The sequence below is a fragment of the Brassica rapa genome, chromosome A06 (genome assembly GCF_000309985.2).
Source record: "Brassica rapa cultivar Chiifu-401-42 chromosome A06, CAAS_Brap_v3.01, whole genome shotgun sequence".
Taxonomy (NCBI): domain Eukaryota; kingdom Viridiplantae; phylum Streptophyta; class Magnoliopsida; order Brassicales; family Brassicaceae; genus Brassica; species Brassica rapa.
The window spans coordinates 23,458,342-23,483,205 of NC_024800.2; the positions used below are offsets into that span (position 1 = coordinate 23,458,342).

The following is a 24,864-nucleotide window of genomic DNA, read 5'->3' on the forward strand; positions in this document are numbered from 1 at the left end:
GATGTATATATGAAGTGATGTCATAAAGCAGACAGAGCATACAAGAAAAGCTAGTTTTTGAAAATGAGAGTACCATCATGTGACTTTTATTATTCTTGATCAGTGTGGATGGATATTTAAATGTCTAACAATCTGCATTTACCCTACTATTTTATTGATCCGATAGCTAGCGAACAAGATCCAAGAGGAGATATGATTGTTTTGGCCGAGGAATGGATGGCAGAAAAAGCATGGGAAGTGATCTCTAAACCCCTAGAGATGTGTGAAAGACATAATATAAGATAATGATAAGATGAAAGATAAATATCACAAAGACTTGCCAACTTGACTGTTGGTACCACCACAGCATCACCAAGTTGACAATGATGGTGAACATGTTGTGAAAGGACCACAAGAAAATGACTTCTTCAACTAAAAAAATAATAATAAAAGAAGTTTGCTACAGAGAAAGAAAGATGAGCAGAAGAGGAAGAAGAGAAGGAGACTCAAAATCCAAAAACACTTATTATTGGCTTTTTTTCTTTTTAAAGGAAAGCTTTCCTAAGACCTTATATCTAAAACATAATTTCCTGACCTTAATTATTAAATAAGACCAAGCTTGATAGTAGTGAAACCCATCCATTTACTCTTTTCCATCAGCAGCTCTGAGTGAGCCAAGCTGAACCGGTGCTTGAGTCCCAACCACCTTAGATGAACCATAAAGCGTCACATCACTGCCTTTAGCCTTCTCTTTCTCAATCTGTTCCTTTATCCAGAAGTAGGTTATTCTAAGCCCCTCCTGTTTTAACCACACACAATCATTCCTTAAACTCTCACTTCAAGATTCAAATTTCTCATCGCTGCTTAAGAATAATAGTGTTTTTAGTACCTTCAATCTCATAGTTGGAGCCCAACCAAGCTTCTCTTTGATCAGATTGTTGTCTGAGTTACGGCCACGAACACCTTCAGGGCCTGGAATGTGGTGAATTGGAAGCTTCTTTTCCTCAAAGCTGAGAACCATCTCAGCCATCTCATTCATGCTCACCATCTCATCGCTTCCAATGTTCACCGGCTCACGGAAGTCTGACTTAGTCAACCTAAACAAAAACAATTTCAGAACAAAAAAACTAACACATGTTTCTAAACATATCATTAATGATTTGGAGCTAATTAATGCCTTCACCTGAGTACACCTTCAACACACTCATCAATGAAGGTAAATGAACGGGTCTGAAGCCCGTCTCCCCACATCTCAAACCTATCTGTGGAGGTCAGAGCCTTCCTGCAGAAAGCAGCTGGAGCCTTCTCTCTTCCACCTACAAAGTCACATCAAAATATTAAACAACAATGGTAAAAGCAAACAATACTTCAAAGTCAACTGTTTGTTTGTCTGCTACTTACCTTTCCATGTTCCAAAGGGACCATAGATGTTATGGAACCTTCCAATGCGGCACTCAATGCCAAAATCTTTGTTGTAATGCTTGCAGAGCTCCTCCGTTGCAAGTTTCTCCAGACCATAAGCATCTTGAGGCTATAATAACATTATAACATGGCTTAAAAAAGAGACTTTGATCTTTAGGAGCAACATATGAATGATATAATCATCATCAAGGTGAGACAAACCTCAGCAGGCCAAGCATCTGACTCCTTGAGGCTCACATTGGTAGTTTCCAGCTGCTTGAACTCCGGATAGATACATGCACTTGAAGCATAGAAGAACCTGAAACACACACCCACAACAAAAAGTTTCAATCTTTTCAACTCTGTTTAATCTCCAAAACACACAAGAAAAAGCAACTCTGACCTCTTGATCCCATTGATCCTAGCAGCCTCAATCATGTTGAAGCTAATCATGGTGTTGTTATACATAATCACCGAGTGGTTGGACTGGATGAAACCCATCCCACCCATATCAGCAGCCAAGTTAAAGACGTGATCAACTTTATCGGTGACCTTGAGGCAATTCTCCATGACCCTGAGGTCAACAAGGTGGAACTCGTCGCAGAACATGTCCTCAGTCATGTGCTCATTCTTCTTCCAGTCAGAAGCAATGACGTAGTGGCCCTCGTGCTTCAGACGGCGAGCAATGTGGGAAGCGATGAAACCTCCAGCGCCGGTGATGGAGATCCTCAGCTTCTCGGAAGGCCAGTAGAGCTCCCTCTCAAGCTCCTTGTATGTGTAGGCACCGTAGTCAGTACTTCCATTGGTAGCTGCAGCCATTCTACAAACACACACACAAATCTAAATCAGAAACATAAAAAAGAGTGAGACTTTGTAGTCTCAGTGTTATCCAGCAACTTGGGAACAAGTCAGATCTCATGCAAATAGGTATAAAGATATGATTTTTATCTGATAAAATTCTATAAAAATCAGATTTTTATAAACTCTGAAACAAAAGGATGTGACAAATCTCAGATTCGTACTCAAGTTTTGTAATGAACCCAGAACACACAATTGTTACAGAATCCTAAATCTGAACGTGAGTGGTATTAGGAACCGTAGATTTGAGGAAAGTTCAGATCTTTACCTGAGAGACCTTAGAGAATGTGAAGAGATAATGCAGAGAGAGAGAGAGAGGGGTGAAGGATTTGAGCGGAGGAGGGAGAGCAATCGTATATATACAAGCTTTCACAAGAAGACGAGGAGGCTTGGACACAGCAACACCGCTCGTTTTATTAGTTTTTTTTGTGTTTTTTCTTCTTCGAAGACCAGTATACCCTTCAAAATCGATACTTATCAATTTCCTTGTGTTATATAAATTGATTTTTTTGTTGCTTACGTATATTAAAGATATTTCACATTTTGATAAAATGATTTTGGTGACTAACATTAGTATATTCTTTAAGATGCTTGCTTTCGTTATTGTCATTGGTTCATTTTATTTTGTCCATAAACAATAATCACTAAATCTTGGAATTGAATGTTAAAACTATTTTTAATTAATTGTATTTTGGAAGAGTGATAGCTAACTTAAAGTATTTTAATCAATATATCTAAGTTTAATCTGCATTTTTTGTATTTTTGATTTTTTTAAATATTTAGGTATATTTTAATGTTTATTATTTAAATAGTTATTTGAAAATACGAATTAAAAGTTTTTCTGTAAGATTTGTTATAGTAAAATTGAAAATATTTAAAAAAATTATAGTAATAAGACATTTACCATGAACGAATCTTCAGTGTGAATTGTTTTGTTTCTTTTTTACCATGTGTCGTGCCGTATATCGTACAAGTCCACCGAGAAAAAAAGAAAGAACCAACCAACCAGTCAACTTTACTAGATCTCGTCAAAACCAACATGTCGTGTTATGAAATATCTTTCCTATAAGGTAGAGATCATCTTAAATTTTTGCATAAAACTTCATGTTTTCAAATGATCAAGTTGTCAAAAAAACAAACCTCTCTAAAAAAGCTCATTTTAAGTTGTAATTGACTGAATCTTTTTATCATCTTGAAACCTCTATATGATGACTTCATACACTGCACAGTCTGCAGTTCATTTTGGTTTAATTAATTAACCATAAATGAAATAGAATAAAAGGAATTTGCATCGTTGACATTAAAAAAAAATTATAATTCACTCTATTGATTAATTTTTCTAATATACTGTTGTCATATTACCATTTTATCCAACCGGCGAAATCTACAAACAAATTTAATAATAATTAGTGATTGTGAAAAAAAAAATGTGACCAGTTGTAATAAAAAAAAGGCAATGGCGAAGGCGTAGACAATGAGCAGACACAAAACTTTTTCATTTCTTTTTATCTTTCTCTTAAATCATTGATTCTCACAATCATACTTCTGCTTCCGTATATTGTTTTTGTATTTAAATCTTGCAAATGAGATTGAGATTACCGCATCAGGGTTGATCCACACTATTATACATATCCAGTGGTGACAAATAACAAAGGCGGGTCAGTAAAAGTGTCGCTTTGTCGGAAAAAAAAAGAGAGAGAGGAAATGAAGACGATCTCTATATGGTGATGAAGAATAATGACGCTGTGAATGACCCAAAATTGATTGGAGAAGATGAACAGTTTTTGTTAATTTGTGTTATCTTCTATTATATGCATATAGAATAGAAATGTAAAACTATTTGTATTATGTTTGTTCTATTCATGTTATATAATGCAATATATTATGTCACTATATTTTTTTAAACATTGTTCCATTCCATTTGATGATTAATAAAGAGTGTTATATTCTGTTTAGAAATATAATTTGTAGTTTTCTAAAGTTATACATATCGTTATATGTTTCTAAACCTATAAAAATTGTACTATGATCTATATTATACAGTTTAATATTACATAAGATAATTTAAAATTACATAATATTATGTATATTTTTAGATTTTGATATTTGAGTTTAGGATTAGGTTTGAGGTTTAATATTAAAAAGGTAAGGATGTATGGTTGTGGTCAACGTTAACTTCTTCCATACAATTATAAAATATTTCATAATTTCACTAATATATATTATGCTATGTATTTTGTTCCATTCTATTTGAGTGAAGTTTATATTTTGGTTCATGGTTTATATTTTTGGGTTTATGATTTCCTGATTAGGGTTCAAAGTTTAGTATTTAGGAATTGAGGAAAGATTGAAATAAGGTTTAGTATCTAGATTTTAAGTTTGAAATAGAATTAGTGTCATATGCTATTTTGGTGATATGAAATCCCTTTCTTATTAAAGGAGAAACATTCAAAGAAATAAACCTTGGCCTCATGTGTTTATTACATGAGTGTCATTTCCTATGTGTCATCACCTCATGCATTCTCACTAACTTTTTCAAAAAACCCTTTGTTCCCTAGAATAATTACAACCAAATGCCATTGGTCATATACATTATACTATATGCTTACAAATACAATCCGATTTGAAAAAAAAAAACGGGCATTTATGACAGCCAGAATATTAACTCTGTTATAAAAGGCAACAAAATAAGTTCAACATCTATCAAATCGTTTTATGAACATTTTTGTTTACGTGAATTATAATGCAAGATTTTATGAACATTTTTAAACTAAGATCAAATCATATTATAATGCACCGTTTTATGAACATTTTTGAAACCGAGTCAACATTTTATGAACATTCTTATGCAACATTTTATAAACATTTTTAAACTAATATCAAATTTCTTTATAATGCAACTAAAGAAACGAGAATAATTTTAAGAACAATTTTCTGCTTATTTTAGGAACACGTATTATAATCCAACGTTAATTATAATGCAACATTTTTGTCAACGTTGGAAAAAAAATTAAACGTTACGGATATCAGATATATTTTGGTTATTTGGTCAAAAGAAAAAGGAAACACAATTGAATTTCAAGTAACTCGAGTCAAACTCGATATTCCAAATTACAACCTACGCTTAATTGGTCAAAATATTAAGGAAACACAATAATATTCTAAACGTTTAAAAGGAAACAAAATTCAATTGTGTTGAAATACTTACCTTAATCGAAAATATAATATTTCACTCAAGAATTTGGCGTGACCATCACGGATCTTATAATACCTATTTCACGAAAACGCATCAGTTTCCTTTCTTATTATTTGAGGAGCATTTTTATTAATTAACCCCATTCTCATGTGTGATTAACATTCATATAAAAATGTTGTCTCCGATATATGTTGCTCTTCCTATATAAACATGAGTTTTGTATATCGGAGACAACATATTCATTAATTTTTTGTGCATATTAATCCATGAAGTTTTGGTATTAAACGTTTTATATTATAAATCAAAAGAATATATTTACCTTATATCTACTTTTATATGAATATGCAAATTCTACTTCTATAATTTTTTTAGGAATGAGTAAATTATTTCCATTAATATCAATGATTCGATTATTCAAAAGTTACATAATTCAAGTAAATAAATAGGGAATCAACCCAAGAATTTAAATTTCAGTAAATAAAATCATCCCAAGATATTAAATAATTACGGTTTTGATGGCATTTGAATATCAAATCCAATAGATCTTGATTTCTATATTTAATTGATTCCTTTAGCTAATTTAAATTTGACCGTAATTTATGCAATAGCCAAAAAATAGGAAACTGATATATGCAATCTTCATAACGCATTTTGGTTTCGGTTAATATAGGAAAGTTACTATAAATTTATTTTAAATTCTCATGGCTAATTAAAAATCACACGCAAAATTTTAGGGATTTACTTGAGAAACATTATTAAACAAGTTTTTTTAAAAAAATTTAAAAAATCTAACCAATTACACAAGTTTTAAATTACTCATATAGATTTACTTCCACAAAATTTACTTCAATTACACCTAACCAATTACACAAGTTATTTTAAAAAAAATCGAAGCTTATCTTCTATAAACATGCACAATATCCTTCACTCTTTCGTTATATAACATGAAATATTTGTGACTATAAATTTTGCCTTTCTAATATTTATAGATTAAAAATTTTAATCTCTGTTTAGTCCACAATTTATTTAAATGCTTGGCTTGGTTTCTTATTTATTTACTTGAATTTAAATTCTTCGATTGATTCCTTATTTACTTACTTGAATTATATAACTTTTGAATAATCGAATCGCTAAATTAATAAAAATAACTTACTAATTTAATTGATTTCTTTCGCTAATTTAAATTTGACCGTAATTTATGCAATAGCCAAAAAATAGAAAACTGATATATGCAAACGCATTTTGATTTCGATTAATATAGGAAAGTTACTATAAATTTATTTAAATTCACATGGCTAATTAAAAATCACACATGAAATTTGAGAGATTTACTTGAGAAACATTATTAAACAAGTTTAAAATAAAAAATAAAAAATCTAACCAATTACACAAGTTGTAAATTATTATTATAGATTTACTTTCATAAAATTTATTCCAATTACACCTAACCAATTACACAAGTTAAAAAAAAATCAAAACTTATATTTTATAAACATGCACAATGTCCTTCAATCTTTCATTATATAACATGAAATATTTGTGATTATAACTTTTACCTCTCTAATATTTATAGATTAAAAATTATAATCTCTATTTAATATATTCACTCCGCGCATGGCGCGGGTACCACCTAGTAGAATATCTAAACCATCGATCGGTAAAAACATAAGTGACGTGAAATAGACGGACAGTGTAAATAGATATAATAATCTATTCACTCCGCGCATGGCGCGGGTACCACCTAAGAACGTATTCAGTTACTATGTATGTGACGTGAACGCCTTCACTTTTTTTAGCTGTCAACAATTTATGGTAAATGTTAGCCATGTTTGATTTTGTCCACGTCATCTCTGCAATTCTCATTTACCGGATATTTGTATCCAAAAAGGATAAAATCGGTTCAATATATGCATAATTGTTAGTTTTTTCGTTATGTTAAACTCAATGTTATGCACTTAATTTCCTTTATAGTCATAGTTATCTAATAAATTCTCTTTAAAATAAAAGAAAATCAATATTATACACTTAATTTCCTTTATAGTCATAGTTATCTAGTAAATTCTCTTTAAAATAAAAGAAAATCATAAAACTAAAAAAAAAAAAAAATAAGGCGGATCACATACATTTTTTTCCCCGACCACACACTAATATAATAATACCATTATTATTTTTATTTTTTTTTGTCACAGAAATAATACCATTATTTATTTCTCTTTTTTTCTACAAGGTCGTAAAAGAGAGAGAAAAATAATAATAATAATAATATACATTAATTTAATTTTTTCCTAACTTTCTCGAGACCCATTCACTTTTTAGTCTGGGAGAGAAGGGAAGCTCATTGGAATCAGATTCTTTTCTCCGTTCTTTAAGATCTAGGGTTTCTTCGCCCCTTTCCGATTTGCCCCCCTTTCTATCTCCTCCACGCCTCTCTCTCTCTCTATCTTCTACTTCACTGGTAGTTGTTGTTCCGATTCGATTGATTTGATCTTAGATTCCCGACTATGCTCGACGCGGTTGCTCCCGGAGACATGGCTTCCCTCGACGCCGATTTGCTCCAGCTCCAGGAGATGTCCACGTTCGTCCTCAAATCGAGACCCGAATTCACTCAGAAGCTCTTCGATCAGTGGCTTTCTCTCCCCGAAGCTCACCGTCAGGTAGATTCGATTAGGGATTCACTTATTGGCTTCGATCGATTACTAGAGTTCCAGCTCCAAAGCTATCATCTTGAGATGCTTTAGGTCTGTAAATGTTTTCATTGTAAACAGTTTTCACTCAATTTTATACTCTGTTTTGTAGGTTGCATCGTTGCTTCAAGATGCAGTAGCTGGAGCTCCTTTGAATGTTCCTGGGAGTGCATCTGGTTCAGGTCCTGGTACCAGCAACTCGTTACCGTCCATGTTTCCTGCGGGGAGTGCTCCTCCGCTTTCACCAAGAAGCTGCGGTTCGCCTCGTACGATGAAACAGAGGGCCCCTTCTAATTTAGGATCTCCGTTGAAAGTTCTCAACGAGCCTGTTAAGGAGTCGATTCCTCAGGTTTTGGAGCTTCCATTGGAAAATTTTAATAAGTGCATCTCTTCCTTATTATGTTCTAACAGAGTCATTTCTGAAATGGGTGTAGTTTTATTTTCAAAATGGTCGCCCACCTCCAAGCGAGATAAAAGAGCAATGTATGTTTAGAGTCAACCACTTTTTCTACGGCCACACGGATGGACTGCAAATACAAGGTAACAGATTCATGAGTTTTTTTTTTTGATATCTGAAGTGAGACTTATTATTCCCTTTTCAATACTCAGAATTCAAACTAGTCACCCGTGAGATCTGCAAGCTTCCATCTTTCTTCTCCACGTCACTTTTTAGGAAGATCGATGTCAATAACACAGGTTTTGTTACCAGGTGTGTGTCTCTCTGTGCTCTTTGTATTGTTGGATTTGATATGCGCATAGTTTGCAGTGCGTGCTTCAAGCTTTCTTCTCATTTTATAGCCGCTCTGTTATGTTTATGGTATTGACAATGTTGTAAAACCATTTAACAGTTTTTCGTTTATGCAGGGAAGCATTTATTGATTATTGGGTAAACGGGAACATGTTGATAATGGATAAAACTACCCAAATATTCAAGATACTAAAGCAGCAAAATCAGAATTTCCTTGTGAAGGTAGTTTTTCTTTTGATTGGTTTATTCAGTAATGAAAATTAGGTTCTTTCTCCAACCTCCTTTCTCTTCTGTTTGGAGTTTTCGTTCTCAGCTTTCTTTTGTCCTCGCAGGATGACTTTAAGCCACTACTTAAAGAACTTTTGGCGACACATCCTGGGCTTGAATTTTTGCAAGGCACACCTGAATTCCAAGAAAGATATGGTTAGATCTTAATTCAGTTTCCTATTTCATCTCATGTTGGCTTTTTCCTCTTGGGTATTCCTTGAGTTATGGTTCTAGAGTTTTGTAGTATATCTTATCCTTGGATGTATATTGTTAGCTAATAGCTACTGTGTTAGGGAGAATGAGTCTGTTATGCGCGGTATAATGTATATTATTCCCGTTTACATCATTGCTAGATGCCTAAGATAATATATTGTGTAGGACTCTGACAAGCTTGCATATGTAGTTTCTAAGCTAAGATTTCTCTGTTGTGTTAGACCATCTTCTTGTAACTTTCAAATAGTATTGCTTTCTGATACAGTTTGTATTTTGATGGCCAGCTGAAACTGTTACATACAGAATATTTTACTACATAAATAGATCTGGAAACGGTCGACTTACATTTAGGGAGCTTAAACGTGGAAATTTAATCGATGCTATGCTTCATGCTGATGAAGAAGAAGATATCAACAAAGTGTTACGGTAATGATAAATATTTTGTTCTATTGTTTTGTAAATATCGAGTCAAACTTCTTGTTGCTTTGATCTGCATATTACATGTTTGTGTCACTTCTTTCGCATTAACGCTTTTCTATGTACTTTGGAAACTAGGTATTTCTCATACGAGCATTTCTATGTCATATACTGCAAGTTCTGGGAGCTCGATACTGACCACGATTTCCTGATTGACAAAGAAAACCTTATGAAATATGGCAACCATGCCCTTACTTACCGGATTGTCGACAGGATATTCTCCCAGGTTTCGTCTCAAAAAATCTTGATCTGTTAGCATGCTTCTTATTGTAAAGTTATTACGTCTCTTAATATAAATGTCATCAAGGAATATGATATGGATCAATTTCTACTCAGGTTGCTAGGAAGTTCACTAGCAAAGTTGAAGGGAAAATGGGGTATGAGGATTTTGTCTATTTCATACTTGCCGAAGAAGATAAATCGTCAGAGCCTAGCCTTGAATATTGGTAAGCTGTGATCATTCAGAGGTGGCAGACAGACATAGTATTTTGAGTGTTTTATCTGACACAAGTATATGTTGGACTAGGTTTAAGTGCATTGACTTGGATGCAAATGGGATTCTTACGCGAAACGAGATGCAATTCTTTTACGAGGAACAGTTACATCGAATGGAGTGTATGGCGCAAGAGGCTGTTCTTTTTGAGGATATACTATGTCAGCTAATTGATATGATCGGACCAGAGGTTCAACACTATTTCTCTTGTTATTTTTTGGATATTATATGCTTGAGCTGTTTTATATTAAAGGAAATATATAGGAAGTAGTTGATGTTTCTAGTCTTCTTTACTGACTCTTACATTTTTGTTGTCTTTCGCAGGATGAAAGCTATATAACCCTGAATGACCTGAAGGGCTCCAAACTATCTGGAAACGTCTTCAACATCCTTTTTAATCTTAATAAATTTATGGCATTTGAGACACGGGATCCCTTCCTCATTCGTCAGGTATTCTATTGTCTGAGATGTCATCATTGTTGCTTATTGGTGTGCGCGGGGCCTCTTGTAAATATCTGAATGTCAAAATGGAAACAGGAGCGTGAGAACCCTACGTTGACAGAGTGGGACCGTTTTGCACATAGAGAGTACATAAGGCTTTCAATGGAAGAAGACGTTGAAGATGCATCCAATGGAAGTGCTGAGGTTTGGGATGAGTCATTGGAGGCTCCTTTCTGAGTTCATCTAGGTAACTTCCCCTGGATTTCACTCTTCTCTTTATAAACCCTTCATGATGAGATCGAGCAATCTTCATTTAATGGGAGTAGAAGCAACATAAATTAAAATCAGTGGGATTAGGGAAAGGAAAAAAAGCTAAAAGTTAAAAAGAAAATCTCCGGTTTGTGGAATTGATTTCATGATATTGGTAAATCATGCAGGATGTTCAGTTTATCAGAAGAAATATCGAAATCATAAAGAAAAATCTTGGGAGCGTTGTGAAGTAACGAAAGAGAAAGACGAGAGTATATCCTCTATCTGCTTCAACATTTACTGTTTTCCTTTCAGTTTATAGCTATTGTTATGCGCACGAGTTTCATTTATTTAATTTAAATAATCAGCGAGCAATGCTGATTTGCAAGTTACACAATTGGCACTTGTTCATCCTGTGTTTTGTATTTTCTGTACTATTGTTCCTCTCTATATCTGTACTTTTGTAGCTAAGGATCTTCTTTTGTTTTCAGAATTGTTAATGCGACTTTAATCAATTGGTTGGGTTTTTTTTTTTCACTGGGAGGCATCTTAGAAAGTAGATAGTTTCGTTATACCATCAGGTTATAATCTGATGTTTTTGGTTTGGGATTTAGGAATAATGCTCTACTTAAAATCATATTCATACTCTGCGGGTTTGTAGATGGAGAGATGATCAAATAGATTGCCTTTTAGAGTCAGTTCTAGACTTGTTTTCCCAACGTTCAAATAGATAATCCAATGTTAGCCAAAGTATAAGACAATCGTCTTAGCTCACGGGGCTTGTATGTATTCACACTGGTTTGTGTGTATACTCTTTGTAGTTGTGTTTGCTTCATCATTTACACTTGTTGAGAATTGTGAAAACCATTGTCATAGTTCGTTTGATTCTTTTTTTTTTTCTTTTAATATAAAAACTTGCTCTGTTATTTAGAGGAATCCAATGAATTTAGTTTTCAGGTAGTGGTTGTTTTTATATAAGGTCACATGGCTCCAATAACCCCACCAATAACTATGATTTCTCATTCACCAAGACAAGAAACCACAGAATCTTTGTCCTAACTCTGCAGTTTGGCGGGTCCAAAACCGTACACCTCTTTCGATCGGACTCTGAGGGCATTGAAATTAAATCTTCGATGTCGATCTGATTTACAAAAAAGGAGTGATGGGCGCTTATAAGCTATTAAAAGAGATGAAAGCTGAACTAGCCACTCTGGAAAATGTAAAAAGCATCTGAGAGACATTATTTAAAAAAAAATGAGAAATCAGATGGCAAAGTCGTAAATAAACACCAAATCCAAGGCTAATAATCAATTACCCCTCCCTCCAGAGAAGCGTATAGCAACCCCCAAATGGTTGCAACCAAAAAAAATTGCAAATTACAAATTGCAGAGAGATCTGAGCAAAAAGCTTTAATGGCGAAGTAAGTACGCACCTAGCCGCTAGATCGAACTTTCCTCGGACGATTATTGTCAACCGTTGGCATTATTTCTCTTCCTCATATTCCTTCCTCCGTGTTTTTGGATCGGGTGTGGGAGAGAGCATCAAAGCGCCTCCGTGTTTCGTCTTCTTCGAGCCTCCCTCCTCAGGTGACTTTTCCTTTTTTTCACCTTACGGACACCAATGAATTAGAATATAGATTAAAAAATAAAAAATACAACTTTCGTTTTTGCTATTAGATTTGAGGAATTGATTTTTGTTCCGTAATCTATAGGTTGAAGAAGATAAAAGGGAGGGTTTTGTTTTTAGTCCTCCTCTCTTAAAGGTCATATCTTTATAGAGAGAGCAAAGTCTCTAGTAATGGAAGGAACTAAAGCTTGAAGAAGAGACAGAACCTGACTTCTTTAGATAAGAGAACCTGAGCCCCCTATGGAGGATTACTCAAAGTACACACACAGTCCTGCTCATCTAGCCGTCGTGCTTCACGACCACGCGGCTCTTAGACGAATCGTCATGGACCTCCCCAGCTTAGCCAAGGCCGGCGAGGTTACCAACGAGGCTGAGTCTTTAGAAGCCGAGTCACGCGCCGATGCCGTCACTGCCGTCATCGACCGGCGCGATGTCCCCGGCCGCGAAACCCCTCTCCACCTCGCTGTACGTATGCGAGATCCCGTCTCCGCTGAGATTTTAATGTCTGCTGGTGCGGATTGGAGCCTGCAGAACGAGAACGGCTGGAGTGCTTTGCAGGAAGCTGTTTGCACTAGAGAGGAGGCCATCGCTATGATCATCGCGAGGCACTACCAGCCTCTCGCTTGGGCTAAATGGTGCCGTAGGCTTCCGAGGATAACGGCTTCGGCGTCTCGTATCCGTGACTTTTACATGGAGATAACGTTTCATTTCGAGAGCTCGGTGATTCCTTTTATTAGCCGTATTGCTCCCTCGGATACGTATAGGATATGGAAGCGCGGTTCGAACCTCCGTGCTGATATGACACTTGCTGGTTTTGATGGGTTCCGCATCCAACGGTCGGATCAGACGTTTCTTTTTCTTGGGGAGGGTTATGCGTCGGATGATGGGAAAGTGTTGTTGCCTCCTGGCTCCTTGATTGTTCTTTCTCATAAGGAGAAAGAGGTGACGAACGCTTTGGAGGGGGCGGGGACTCAGCCGACGGAAGCGGAGGTTGCTCATGAAGTGGCGCACATGTCTCAGACCAACATGTATAGGCCTGGCATTGATGTTACTCAGGCTGATTTGGTTCCTCAGTCGAACTGGAGACGGCAAGAGAGGACGGAGACGGTTGGGAGCTGGAAAGCTAAAGTGTATGACATGATGCATGTGATGGTGAGCGTGAAATCAAGAAGAGTTCCGGGAGCGATGACTGATGAGGAGCTCTTCGCTGTTGATGAGGACAGAACGGCGAATGGTGCTGAGAACGATGGGTTTGAGGATGTGTTGACCGCTGAGGAAAGAAAGCAGCTGGATTCCGCGTTGCGGATGGGGAACTCCGAAGCTGCTGAGGATGAAGAGAATGACGTGGACGATCATGGTTCGGGAGGAGAAGCCAACGGTGCTCCTCTCAAGGAGAAGAAAGGATGGTTTGGTTGGAACAAGAAAGGCGCGAAGCCTGGTCATGATGGTGGTGGTGCTGAAGAAACAACAGCAAAGGTTAAGAAAGGCTCCAAGTTGGCACCAGAAGAGAAAGAGAAAGAGAAAGGGAAAAGCCAAAGATCGTCGACGCTATCTGATAATAATTCTAAGGAGGATGCTGGAGATGGCAAGAAGGGAAAAGACAAAGGCGGTGCCAAGAAGAAGAAGAATGAAAGCGAGTACAAGAAAGGGTTAAGACCTGTACTGTGGTTAACACCTGACTTCCCTCTTAAGACAGAAGAGCTTCTTCCGCTGCTCGATATATTAGCCAATAAGGTCAAAGCCGTGAGGAGGCTCAGAGAGCTCCTTACCACAAAACTTCCCACAGGAACATTCCCTGTCAAGGTAATAATATCTTTTGCCCTGTTGTGGATTCCGTTTCAGACACAATCTTATAGAGTCTTGTCTTGCTTATTGTGCAGATTGCGATCCCCATTATACCAACCGTCCGTGTACTCATCACTTTTACTAAATTTGAAGAGCTCCAACCATCTGAGGAATTCTCAACGCCTCCTACGAGCCCTGTTTTTCATGACGCAAAGTCATCAGATAGTTCATCTTCAGCGTCATGGGTGTCGTGGATGAAAGGTACTCGCGGTGGTGGCCAATCAAGTGACGGAGACAGTAACCGGTACAAGGATAGTGAAGTTGACCCTTTCATGATACCATCAGATTACAAATGGGTCGACTCAGCTGAGAAGAAACGCAGAATGAAAGCCAAGAAAGCTAGAATCAGGAAGAACAGGAAACAGGGTGCTTCGAAACCTAGTTCCTCGAGTTCCCGTTCCAATCAAGAACCGGAATAAAATAATTGCCACCTTGAAGAACAGGGTATCCCTTAGACGAGAGAAGGTTTGGTTGTGTTATTGTTTGTAGTAAGCCATGTTATTTGTGAGATTCTTAAGGAACACACGTTTGCTATATAAGAAACAGCCATTTTGCTCTGTTCAGTTAGTCAGTGAAGTTGGTTCGTGATTGCTCTGAATTGTTTATGAACCAAACCGGGAAAACACTTTGTACAACAGCTGAAGAAACAAGAAGTGGAAGAGTTCTGTACATAGCTACCAGAACCGGTCTTTATTATCCAAATAAAATAAAAACCATTTAAAATATAACGCAAGCACGTCAACATATGTATATGTGAACATGTCTAAGTTACATTTTTTTGTGTAATCTAAGTTGCATATTCCTAGAATGTTCATGATGCATCATCGGTGGCGGATCTAGAAAATATTTTGAGTGGAAACAAAATAAAAATATTTAACCAATTAAATAATATATATTTTTGTTTGGCTATGATATATTTAAAATAAACTAATAATATGGTAAAGGAAAGTTTTATATATAATTTAAGGAAAGAGAATGAAACCAACTACCTCTTTGTTTTAGAAAAAAAAATATTTAATACAAACTAAAACGATACGTGAGGGAAAAGGAAAGGAAAATGGGCAAATTAGAGGGGGCTGGTGGGCGCTGAACTGAGGTTTGATGGGGGCAGTAAACGGACTGGAACCAACCAAGCTGCAGAAAATTACATATTTCCTACGCACATAATCTTACATGTATGTTTTACTGGGGGCAGCTGCCCCCTTTTCATACCACGTAGATCCGCCCATGTGCATCATTGGTTTTTCCTATTTCAGAATCATCGTAGACCATATAGGAACAGTGCCGGTCTTGTGTTTCATGGCGCCTAAAACGAACCAACAAAATAATACTCTCTAAAAACAATATATATATATATATATATATTTTAACTTTTAGCTTTCTAAGCTAAAAAAAATTAGAGTTTTTCATCATGTAGAAATTTCATTAAAAACTAATAGTTGATCTAAAAAAAATTTTTTTTTACAACTTTCTCTGCATTAAGCATGTTACTAGATAATAACATTGGTTTTAGATAAGTTTCAAAAAAGAAAAAAACATTGGTTTTAGATTACTCTAGTTCGTCTTGTAGCCACTTAACTGAGGTTTTTTTTGTCAACCACTTAACTGACTTATTATTTTGTTCCCAATAACACTTTCTAAAATGCATGAAAATGATAATAATGTTATAATTACTTAAAATGAAAAAAATCTGGTAAGTACAACACAAGAGAACATCATTTAGAAATTGGTTTAGTTTGTAATCTTCAAATTTTCAAAGTTCTGAGAGAGAGTATTTGAATCCAAAAAGAAATTTCATGTTTGTTCTTAGTTTTTAAAGATACAAAAAGTAGGTGAAAAAGAAGATAATTAGTCGAAAGAAAAAAATGCATGAGTTTAGAAAAAGAAATTAGATTTTTTCTTTTAGTTGGTTTGTTTAATTATGCATGTCTACGATATAAGATTTTTTTAATATTGATAAAAAAAATGAGAATCTTTAATAAATTATATAAACATTGAAACTAAGATTGTCAATAAAGGAATGAAAACCTGTCAGATTCTTTAAGTTATTTTCAAAATGAATATAACAAAGAAGGTTTTCAAAAAAGAAAAAAAAAAGAAAGCAAACTCAAGAATCGAACATTATGCAATGCCATAAGGAAAACAAGTGAAGCATTAACCACCGGACCAATGAAAAATATATGTTACTAGTTTGGCGCCCCTAGAATATATACATATTTTGGCGCCGAAAGCCCAAGCTTTACGGGCTTTAGCCCAGGGCCGGCTCTGTATAGGAACATGTGTTCCATCCATTACACATATACACCCCTTGAAGTTTGATCCATAATGTCTATCTGACTGCAACTTTCGATGGACTTGAGTGAGATTTGTGGATCCGGCTTAAACATATCTATTTTCCATAAGTTTCATGATATCAAGAACTTCATGAAACTTTCTAAATATGCTCTTTTGGCGAGTGTCCAAACATTCTCATGACGTTTTTCTGAGTGTCCAAACTTTCTAAACATTCTCATGACGCTTAAAATCCTCTTACTCTTAACGAGGTTTGAATAAAACAAATCTTTTACATTTTATAGTTGCATATCTATGAGTAATCTAGTTATATATTATCTCATTTCTAATGTTAAAAACCAGATTTTAGTTGCAATTGTTGCGTTTCTTTTTTTTGTTATCGACTTGTTGTGACCATTGTAATTTAATATACTACTAGGAGAGGATCCGTACTTTGCGCGGATTGAGTTTATAAATCTATACATTGGGCCGAGACCATTTATAATTATAATTGTGGACCAAAATTTGTTTTGAATTTATCATGGACTTCACAGATTTGGGATTAAGAAAAAAATAAACCTCCAACAATCAGTTTTTTCACTGAAGCATAAATTTTATCTGAGACATGAATTTTATCACTCTATTTATATAAAAAAAAATCTAAAAATATCGTCAGCAAGTTGAGTAATCAAAATAGCGGGTTCTACAAATTTTTAAAAAAATCTATATCTCTATATTTTAACATCTTTGAGAACCATCTCAATGGTTTAACCATCGACAGCTGAAATATTGTTTCCACAGTCGAATAATTTTCACCCTAATTTTCCACATGGTTTTAGACGATCAAGTTGATACATGCCTTAGTCGTATGCTTAAGAGATACTTTTGAAATTTTATGATATTTTTATGGAGCACTCGACAGTGTATACAAATGTGATAGTTAGGTTAACAGATTGTTAACCTACATTAAAAATATTATGTTTATCGTGAAACATTATGCAAAATTACTATATATATTTTCCTTAACTACCATAAAAACATTAGGCAACTTTTTTCTTGGTGACAAAGTATTTTATACACTTCAATTATCCTTACCAAATATTACTTCTGAAAAATTGTGTATCAAGCATACATATTACTTCTGATATATCAGTTTAAAGAACTTCCATGTTTTTAATTTCTTTCTGCTACTAACGAATCGATAAATATAACTTACCAAATGAGCCTGATTCTCAATTTTTTGTTAACACGTAATTTATGTTTTTTTATTGCCGTCTAACCATCACATGTAGGCTTTGGTACAATTGAATTAAATGACATTACACCAACATCAATTGTAGACAAACCGAAAGAGTAGTGGTTTGTAAACTGGATTTGTTCTGTGTGACAAGTTCCCTTTTTTCACTTCCTCCTTTTACTAACTTGTCCTCAAAACTTCTAATTTACTATATTTTAGCCCAAACTTTTTCTCTACTAAATGAGACCTCGCTAAAACCCCTCAACGAGTTCATGCACAATACAAATCGACCCAGATTATTTAAAATCATATTATTCTAATCTTCTAAACAAGAATTTTCGAAGATTTTGTACTACAACTTGCGTTCATATATGCACAAAGGCAGAGACATAAGAAGGTCAGACATAAAACTAACAAAATATGGCGCCGTCAAAGAAAGCAGGCCAGAGTCTAACTTGGTGGCGGATTTTTGTATAGAGGAGTTCCCATCCTGCACAGCTATAGATGCCGTTGTCTGCGAACAGTTTGTTGTATTCATTCCCCTGTCCCTGGATATCTACATTTACATGTGTTGACCACAGTTAGAACAACGATGCTATATAACTTGGGACTCTACCTCACTCCCTAAGAAGGTAAGATATTCATTGGTCCTTCAACCACAGAGAACTTTCTACTACTGCTTATTGTTGTTAATGTAAGAGAACCAAGAAGGAATAATGCATAACAAATCAAGACACAAGAGTGATATGCATTGTCATGTCGCACAGAAAAAAAAAGAGAGTAAGGTTCATAGCAACTAAGACGATCAGAACAGAGTTATAATGTGAAAAGGAAAAAAAGGTGACAGCTTTGAAAATTCTACTACAAGTTCTTCAGCTTATTACAGTAATAATGCTAGAGAACCGAGTATTCATAACTACTTGCGTATAAAATGCCAATCACTCATTTTGACTAGAAATAATTATTCAAGTATCTTTTCATAATTTTACCCCAAAAAAAGTCTTATTATTCATTAACTTGAAAATATCACATGTTTATCATTTACTTCAATACAAGCCGTGAATAGATCGCCAGAGTTCGAATCCTCGCGCCGGATCTCGCATCGATCCTTCCACGATACGACGTGGAGTCTGCCGAACCATATCTTATCGGACTGAAGCCATTCGCCACACTTGTATCCCACAGATGTGGTTCGATCCTGGAGACCTCACGTAACACGAGAAGTGTATGCTTGAATGTCTCCTCCTCCTTTTCTTCTTCCTCGAACGACATCGAAGGAAGACGTATGTGAAGCTGTTACCATTTTTATTTCAATTTTTAATATGAAAGTAATAACAAATTCCAATATCTTTTCTTTTTGTTAATTTATGCAATTGTACAAAAAAAAGAAAAGGGAAGACACAATATCAATATTTATTATTTCATAGTATTGTACACCTTATTATGCCAAAACACCAGCAACAATTTATTAAATCTTTTTTTATTTTTCTATGACAAAAGCATAATATTATTAGTAGATATTATTTGAGTTTCAATGTAGATAAATAATCAGCAATGATAACATATGCATAGCATTCGTTTTTCGCCAGAAGGCCCATTTTCGCAAGCAGCACTTGGCGCTAGTTTATTCAGTTTGAGACAATAGGCTTTACACTTATTGGCATCGCATGGATTACTTTTGTTTCGTAAAATTTCACCACATTTTCTGTCACCTTTTGCTGTCGAAATCGTCGTTTCTCCTGTTATTATAATAACTAAAATATAACCTTAGTTTTCATATTTAAAATAAAAAATCAATTTTTGTAAAATATATGTTTAGAGTTTTTATGCATATTTATATTAAAAAAATTGAAAGTCTAAATATCTTCTTTTTTAATCTTTCATTATTCTTGAAAAATCATTAAACTCAATAATATAGAATTAAACATATAATCTATGTAGTTACCCTTAGTGAGTTTATATTTATAATTTATTATGTAATTAAAAATAAAAAAATATTTTAAAATAATGATAATTCTTATCTATATTGGGTTATTATCTGGAAAATGATATTTATATTATAAAATTTAATATATTAAGATACAAAAAAATCAAACAAAAATATTTGTATAAAGATATTTTCTAAACTATTTCTAATATATGAGTGTTTTCCATTTGTATAAACATATATATTTTGATGAAAAACTAGTATATATAAATAATTTGATTTTTAAACTTTTCGAGAACATTTAAATTAATAAAAGATAAACTAATAAGTATTTGTACAAAGATTATGTCTTTATGTGCGGGTAAAACACCTAGTATAAAATAAATGATAGCAAATAAATTTATTTTTTAATGATTATTCAATATTATTAATAAAGCAATAAATGTAAATACAAACCGAGCAGAAGAATTGTGAGCATAAAGAAACCAATAAACCAAGGTTTGAAAGTAACTTTCATCTTCGATAATGAAATAATGGTGTTTCAAAAAAAGACAAAGAAGTATATTTATAACTGAATCACAAATTGAAACATGTCTAATTTAAGTATACATCTTTTTAAATTCCGATATAAAAGGATATAGTTTGACCAAAAAATCACAATCACTGATTTTTTATTTATTTAATAAAAAATTAACTTATTTATATTTAACTTTATTTAAAATATTTTTGATATGCATAAACAATCATATTCGTTTTACTCTTAGATTCAGAATTTATGTAATGTATATTTAGAAAAAAAACATAAAGATAATTGAGAAATTGCAATTTGATCTAATCTTACAATACTAAAAGAGGATATGAGCTTCATTGAACCTATCCATATATGCATGAAAAATCAACCAATGAGAAACCTTCTTTTTGCCACGCTACTTGCTTTGTCAACTAAAAAATCAAATTAGGCGTTCGTAGTTCCAAAAATTTAACTCTGGCCCAAATTTACTTTATCACTAGAAATCCACCATTCATCCAATCGCCTTCTTCGCCTCTCCACCTTCTTTTTCTTTTTAATCAAATTTAGCTTTTCCACCTTCTCTGAACCTCCTTTGGAACGTCACCTTTCCACATTGATAAATCTTAAAGCCCCCTTATTATCTGAAACAATAAATGTCTATTCAACTCTTGCCATTCCCTAAAACTTATAGCTACATATATTTCTTTTCCAAATCTCTGCGCTTCGACTAATTCTCCACAACAAAATCATCAGGGAGTGGAAATCAGTCGCAACTGTTCCTGCCGATTTACAATCTCAGGTTGGATAGTTTTCATATAAAAGGGTCTTTTCTTCCGGAGAAGAATCAAACGTTTCTTTTTCAGAGGTAGTACCACGAAATTGGAGACTCAGTTTAATTTTACGGCTTCAAATTGCAGTCTGAGGTCCGGTGAACCTTATTCAGTAATGATCTTCTTGCTAAGACAATATCCATATTATAATTTTGTTTGATTTTGGGTTATCTATGTTCCTCAGGCCTGCTATTTTCTTTATGCTGAAATATTTGTTTTCCTGCGATATATTGTTGTCTGAAATAGAAAACTTCACGGATGCGGTTGGGAGTCCATTCTCCGTTTCGGCTGAAGTTTTGACCAAGGACTACGATCCAGAATCACTTATTTGGAGCGATGATTGAAATGCCACTCTGGCTCCAGCTTCGGTTTGGGATGTAAGATTGTTACTTTCACAAACTTTTATGTGCTTTATAATGGTTTTCTCATGTATGTTATCAATCTAAATAGAAACGTAAGAAGAAATCTTTGTCTGAAAGGCTTAATATCTGATAAGAAAGATGCTCGAGAGAGACCCAAATGAAGTCTTAATGCTCAACAAGTCTTGCGTAAGTAGGATTATGAACTCCATAGCTTAAGAAGATATGTAACTTAATCTTGGTTTATTTAGTTTTTTGTCAGGCCTTCCATCGATAAGGGACACACCGTCATGAGTCGCTTGAAGAAGTTTTCAGCTAACCGTCTATGATAAACCAAAGTAACACAAACCAAATTATCATAATTGGAACTGTGTGAACGTTTTTTTTTGGGATTAGTCTTTGATATTGGAGTTTTAATTAGTGTTTTTGTGAAAACAAGTGTTTGATTTAAAGTTTATTTATTTTTTATTCTGGATCGAATAGGTTTTTCACACAATATTTGTCCGGTCTCATATTTTCTTAACTATTGTTTTTAGCTATTATAATGTGCTATGGTATTTGTTTTATAGTTTGCAGGGGGTGACGACACCGTTGGTTGGGTTCTTGGATGTCTTGGAGAGTTTAACAAAGAAAAAACATCACCAATTACTCATGTTGACATTATCACTCTCTGTCAAGGAGTTTTGGTTGGTTAAGTGAATCGTTCTTCTCTCTTGTGTCATCATCACCAGTCTTTTAACAAATTACCTTTAGAGATTGTTTTTTTTCCTCTTCAAAAAATAGTGATATATTGGTTTAAAAGCTATCCTCAGTTGTGCAACCCACACTTTGGTAAAATGCATAACAACTGCATCTTTGTAAACTCTCTCTATTGAGCCAGTGATCGAACAGTCCTTGCTAACAAAGGAACATAATGAGGTTTTAGAGTACCCACAAGTTATCAACGTCATGAATGTGCTATATATATATTTTATTTACAAATATGAACATAGGGCAATTTGATTTTTCCGGAATGCTATCTTTCAGCTGTTACTATAAGATGAAGCAAAAATTTGATCCCCAACATGTCAATGAGATGTTTAAGAATCAGTTTATATAGTTATGAATTAACCATTGGAGACTATATATTTTGAGATAGCCATAGTATCAAATAAAATACATTCACACTTTGATTAGTTACATCTTTAATTTTGTGTGATTTCGTAGCCAACTTTTGTTTTTCTCTGTAATTTATTGGCCAAATTTTATCTTAAATTTGATCTAAATTTTAAAGAAATCATATTTGAAAATAAAAATAATTTCACATAAAAATTAAATTAGAATCATAAAAATGTGTGGCTTGTGGTGTGTACCATTGAAGCAAATCAATCATATAGTATTAAATTAAAAATATTTTTATGGTTTTTGATTACGCTCAGAAAACGTTCATATTAAAACCTCCTACATATTTTACCCTTTTTAATTAAAAATCCTTAATTACAAAATAATAAATACTAAAAAATAAATGTTGAAAATAAAATATAGTTTCAAAATTTTAAATATTTATTAAATCATTGTGTTATTGGTCATCAAAATTTACAGATTTAAGTATTCAAAATGATTACAAATGCAGTGTGTGTATATGTATATGAAATGAAGGTTAAACATGATTACAAAAAGATTAATAGAAACTTTAATTATGTTTACATCTAAAATATATATTAGTATATAAATTAATGATATTTTAAACATAAAATTATTATCTTTCAAAACATTTCATTTTAATTTGTCAAATACTATGTCAAAAAATTAATGATAATCAATCTTTATATTTAAGTTTAACTTTAAAATATATATAAATTTTATAAACAACAAACCGCGCGTAGCGCGGTAAAACCTCTAGTAATGTTAAAAAGACAATTTCAGCTGATAAGTATAAATAAAATTTTCTAGAAAAGTAGAAATATAATTTTGAAATGAAATATAAAAAGAGAAAGAGAAAGGGAAAGGAAAAAGCCAAAGATCGTCAATGCTATCCCCTAGACTATATTTGAGAAGTGATTTTGCCATATCTCTTCTTTACAATCAATTTCACAAAACAAATATGACATGGCTACTGAAATTGATGACATGGCTTCCAGAAAAATATGACATGGATAATTTCATTTAATGTTGATTTATATTTTTGGCAAACTTATCAGAATATGGTAATAATTCATATATTACATTTAATATTGATATTTGTTTTTGGTAAACTTTTTTTTTTAAATATGGTAATAGCTCATACATTATCTATAAAATAAATATATTCATATATGATATTTCAAATTTCAAAATATTATTATTTTTGTATAATTATATAATTTGTATTACTAAAGCTTTCAAAAATTTCTACTATTTTTAAAAAATTTAAATATCTAACCGTAAGATCATTAGTTTTTTATATACCTAAAAGTTTTATAAATATTGTTTAGGCTAAATTTTTGATAATTATACAAGATTATATCATTTTATTAATTTTATACAAATTGATTTAATATATATCAAATCTATATTAAATATTAGTAAAAAAGTAGTAAAATTTATAATATATAATAAAATTTATTTTTAAATATAAATTTGATTTAAAAAATTCATTACTGCACATAGTGCTGGAAAACAGCTAGTGTGATTATAATTCCAAGGAGGATGCTGGAGATGGCAAGAAGGAAAAAGACAAAGGCGGTGCCAAGAAGAAAAAGAACGAAAGCGAGTACAAGAAAGGGTTAAGACCTGTGTTGTGGTTAACCCCTGACTTCCCTCTTAAGACGGAAGAGGTTCTTCCGCTGCTCGATATATTAACTAATAAGGTCAAAGGCGTGAGGAGGCTCAGAGAGCTCCTTACCACAAAACTTCCCACAGGAACATTCCCTGTCAAGGTAAATTTCTTTTGCCCTGTTGTGGATTTCGTTTCAGACACAATCTTATCGAGTCTTGTCTTGCTTATTGTGCAGAAAGTTTGGTTGCGTTATTGTTTGTAGTATGCCATCTTATTTGTGAGATTCTTAGTGAAGACACGTTTGTTATATAAGAAACAGCCATTTTGCTCTGTTCAGTTAATCAGTGAAGTTGGTTCATGGTTGATCTGAATTGTTTATAAACCAAACTAGGGATGGGCAAAAAAACCGAACCCGAAAATTCAAACTGATATAATCGGTTAAAGGGTAAATCTAAACCGAAGTGAACCTGACATAATATCTGAATGGATTTTATTCTCTTGTATTTTGGGTTTTA

General features: G+C 33.6%; 3 protein-coding genes and 2 long non-coding RNA genes across 8 annotated transcripts; 4 read left to right on the forward strand and 1 right to left on the reverse strand.

Moving 5' to 3' along the window:
• Positions 1 to 261: 261 nt before the first annotated feature.
• GME (GDP-mannose 3,5-epimerase) lies at positions 262 to 2,756 on the reverse strand. 2 transcript variants are annotated; one of them, XM_009153019.3, is made up of 7 exons: positions 2,507 to 2,756; positions 1,784 to 2,200; positions 1,603 to 1,699; positions 1,381 to 1,510; positions 1,163 to 1,295; positions 869 to 1,076; positions 262 to 778 (listed from the first exon to the last, which is right to left on the reverse strand). In XM_009153019.3, exons 2-7 carry the CDS (start codon positions 2,197 to 2,199, stop codon positions 623 to 625), a joined length of 1,140 nt encoding a protein of 379 aa, XP_009151267.1. In that variant the 5' UTR covers position 2,200; positions 2,507 to 2,756; the 3' UTR covers positions 262 to 622. The 2 variants fall into 2 exon arrangements, with proteins under 2 accessions (XP_009151267.1, XP_018508087.1); XM_018652571.2 differs by having other exon boundaries at positions 1,784 to 2,202; positions 2,511 to 2,732.
• A 4,954-nt stretch (positions 2,757 to 7,710) lies between these two features.
• On the forward strand, positions 7,711 to 11,521 carry LOC103874595 (serine/threonine protein phosphatase 2A regulatory subunit B''beta). The gene is made up of 13 exons (XM_009153020.1): positions 7,711 to 8,088; positions 8,231 to 8,467; positions 8,553 to 8,658; positions 8,728 to 8,827; positions 8,983 to 9,088; positions 9,199 to 9,289; positions 9,631 to 9,772; positions 9,902 to 10,049; positions 10,160 to 10,269; positions 10,350 to 10,506; positions 10,641 to 10,766; positions 10,854 to 11,004; positions 11,195 to 11,521. Exons 1-12 carry the CDS (start codon positions 7,936 to 7,938, stop codon positions 10,992 to 10,994), a joined length of 1,617 nt encoding a protein of 538 aa, XP_009151268.1. The 5' UTR covers positions 7,711 to 7,935; the 3' UTR covers positions 10,995 to 11,004; positions 11,195 to 11,521.
• A 713-nt stretch (positions 11,522 to 12,234) lies between these two features.
• Positions 12,235 to 15,067, forward strand: LOC103874596. Its single transcript, XM_009153021.3, has 3 exons — positions 12,235 to 12,592; positions 12,718 to 14,435; positions 14,513 to 15,067. The coding sequence occupies exons 2-3, from the start codon at positions 12,873 to 12,875 to the stop codon at positions 14,894 to 14,896; spliced, it is 1,947 nt and encodes a 648-aa protein (XP_009151269.1). The 5' UTR covers positions 12,235 to 12,592; positions 12,718 to 12,872; the 3' UTR covers positions 14,897 to 15,067.
• Positions 15,068 to 21,024: 5,957 nt separating this feature from the next.
• Positions 21,025 to 22,595, forward strand: LOC103874598. 3 transcript variants are annotated; one of them, XR_001955057.2, is made up of 3 exons: positions 21,025 to 21,222; positions 21,287 to 21,365; positions 21,500 to 22,595. It is a non-coding gene; the product is annotated as an uncharacterized LOC103874598 (long non-coding RNA). The 3 variants fall into 3 exon arrangements; XR_634228.3 differs by having other exon boundaries at positions 21,130 to 21,365; XR_634231.3 differs by having other exon boundaries at positions 21,201 to 21,346.
• Positions 22,596 to 22,970: 375 nt separating this feature from the next.
• Positions 22,971 to 24,690, forward strand: LOC103874597. The gene is made up of 2 exons (XR_634227.3): positions 22,971 to 24,509; positions 24,585 to 24,690. It is a non-coding gene; the product is annotated as an uncharacterized LOC103874597 (long non-coding RNA).
• Positions 24,691 to 24,864: the final 174 nt, after the last annotated feature.

Excerpts from the sequence above, each read along its gene's own strand:
- GME (XM_009153019.3), bottom strand. The coding sequence starts at position 2,199 with ATGGCTGCAGCTACCAATGGAAGTACTGACTACGGTGCCTACACATAC. Across the intron at positions 1,700-1,783 it reads AGGATCAATGGGATCAAGAG|GTTCTTCTATGCTTCAAGTG; the intron begins GTCAGAGTTGCT and ends TGTGTGTTTCAG. Across the intron at positions 1,077-1,162 it reads TGTGTTGAAGGTGTACTCAG|GTTGACTAAGTCAGACTTCC; the intron begins GTGAAGGCATTA and ends GTTTTTGTTTAG.
- LOC103874595 (XM_009153020.1), top strand. The coding sequence starts at position 7,936 with ATGCTCGACGCGGTTGCTCCCGGAGACATGGCTTCCCTCGACGCCGAT. Across the intron at positions 8,468-8,552 it reads TTAAGGAGTCGATTCCTCAG|TTTTATTTTCAAAATGGTCG; the intron begins GTTTTGGAGCTT and ends AAATGGGTGTAG. Across the intron at positions 8,659-8,727 it reads GGATGGACTGCAAATACAAG|AATTCAAACTAGTCACCCGT; the intron begins GTAACAGATTCA and ends TTCAATACTCAG.
- LOC103874596 (XM_009153021.3), top strand. The coding sequence starts at position 12,873 with ATGGAGGATTACTCAAAGTACACACACAGTCCTGCTCATCTAGCCGTC. Across the intron at positions 14,436-14,512 it reads CAGGAACATTCCCTGTCAAG|ATTGCGATCCCCATTATACC; the intron begins GTAATAATATCT and ends CTTATTGTGCAG.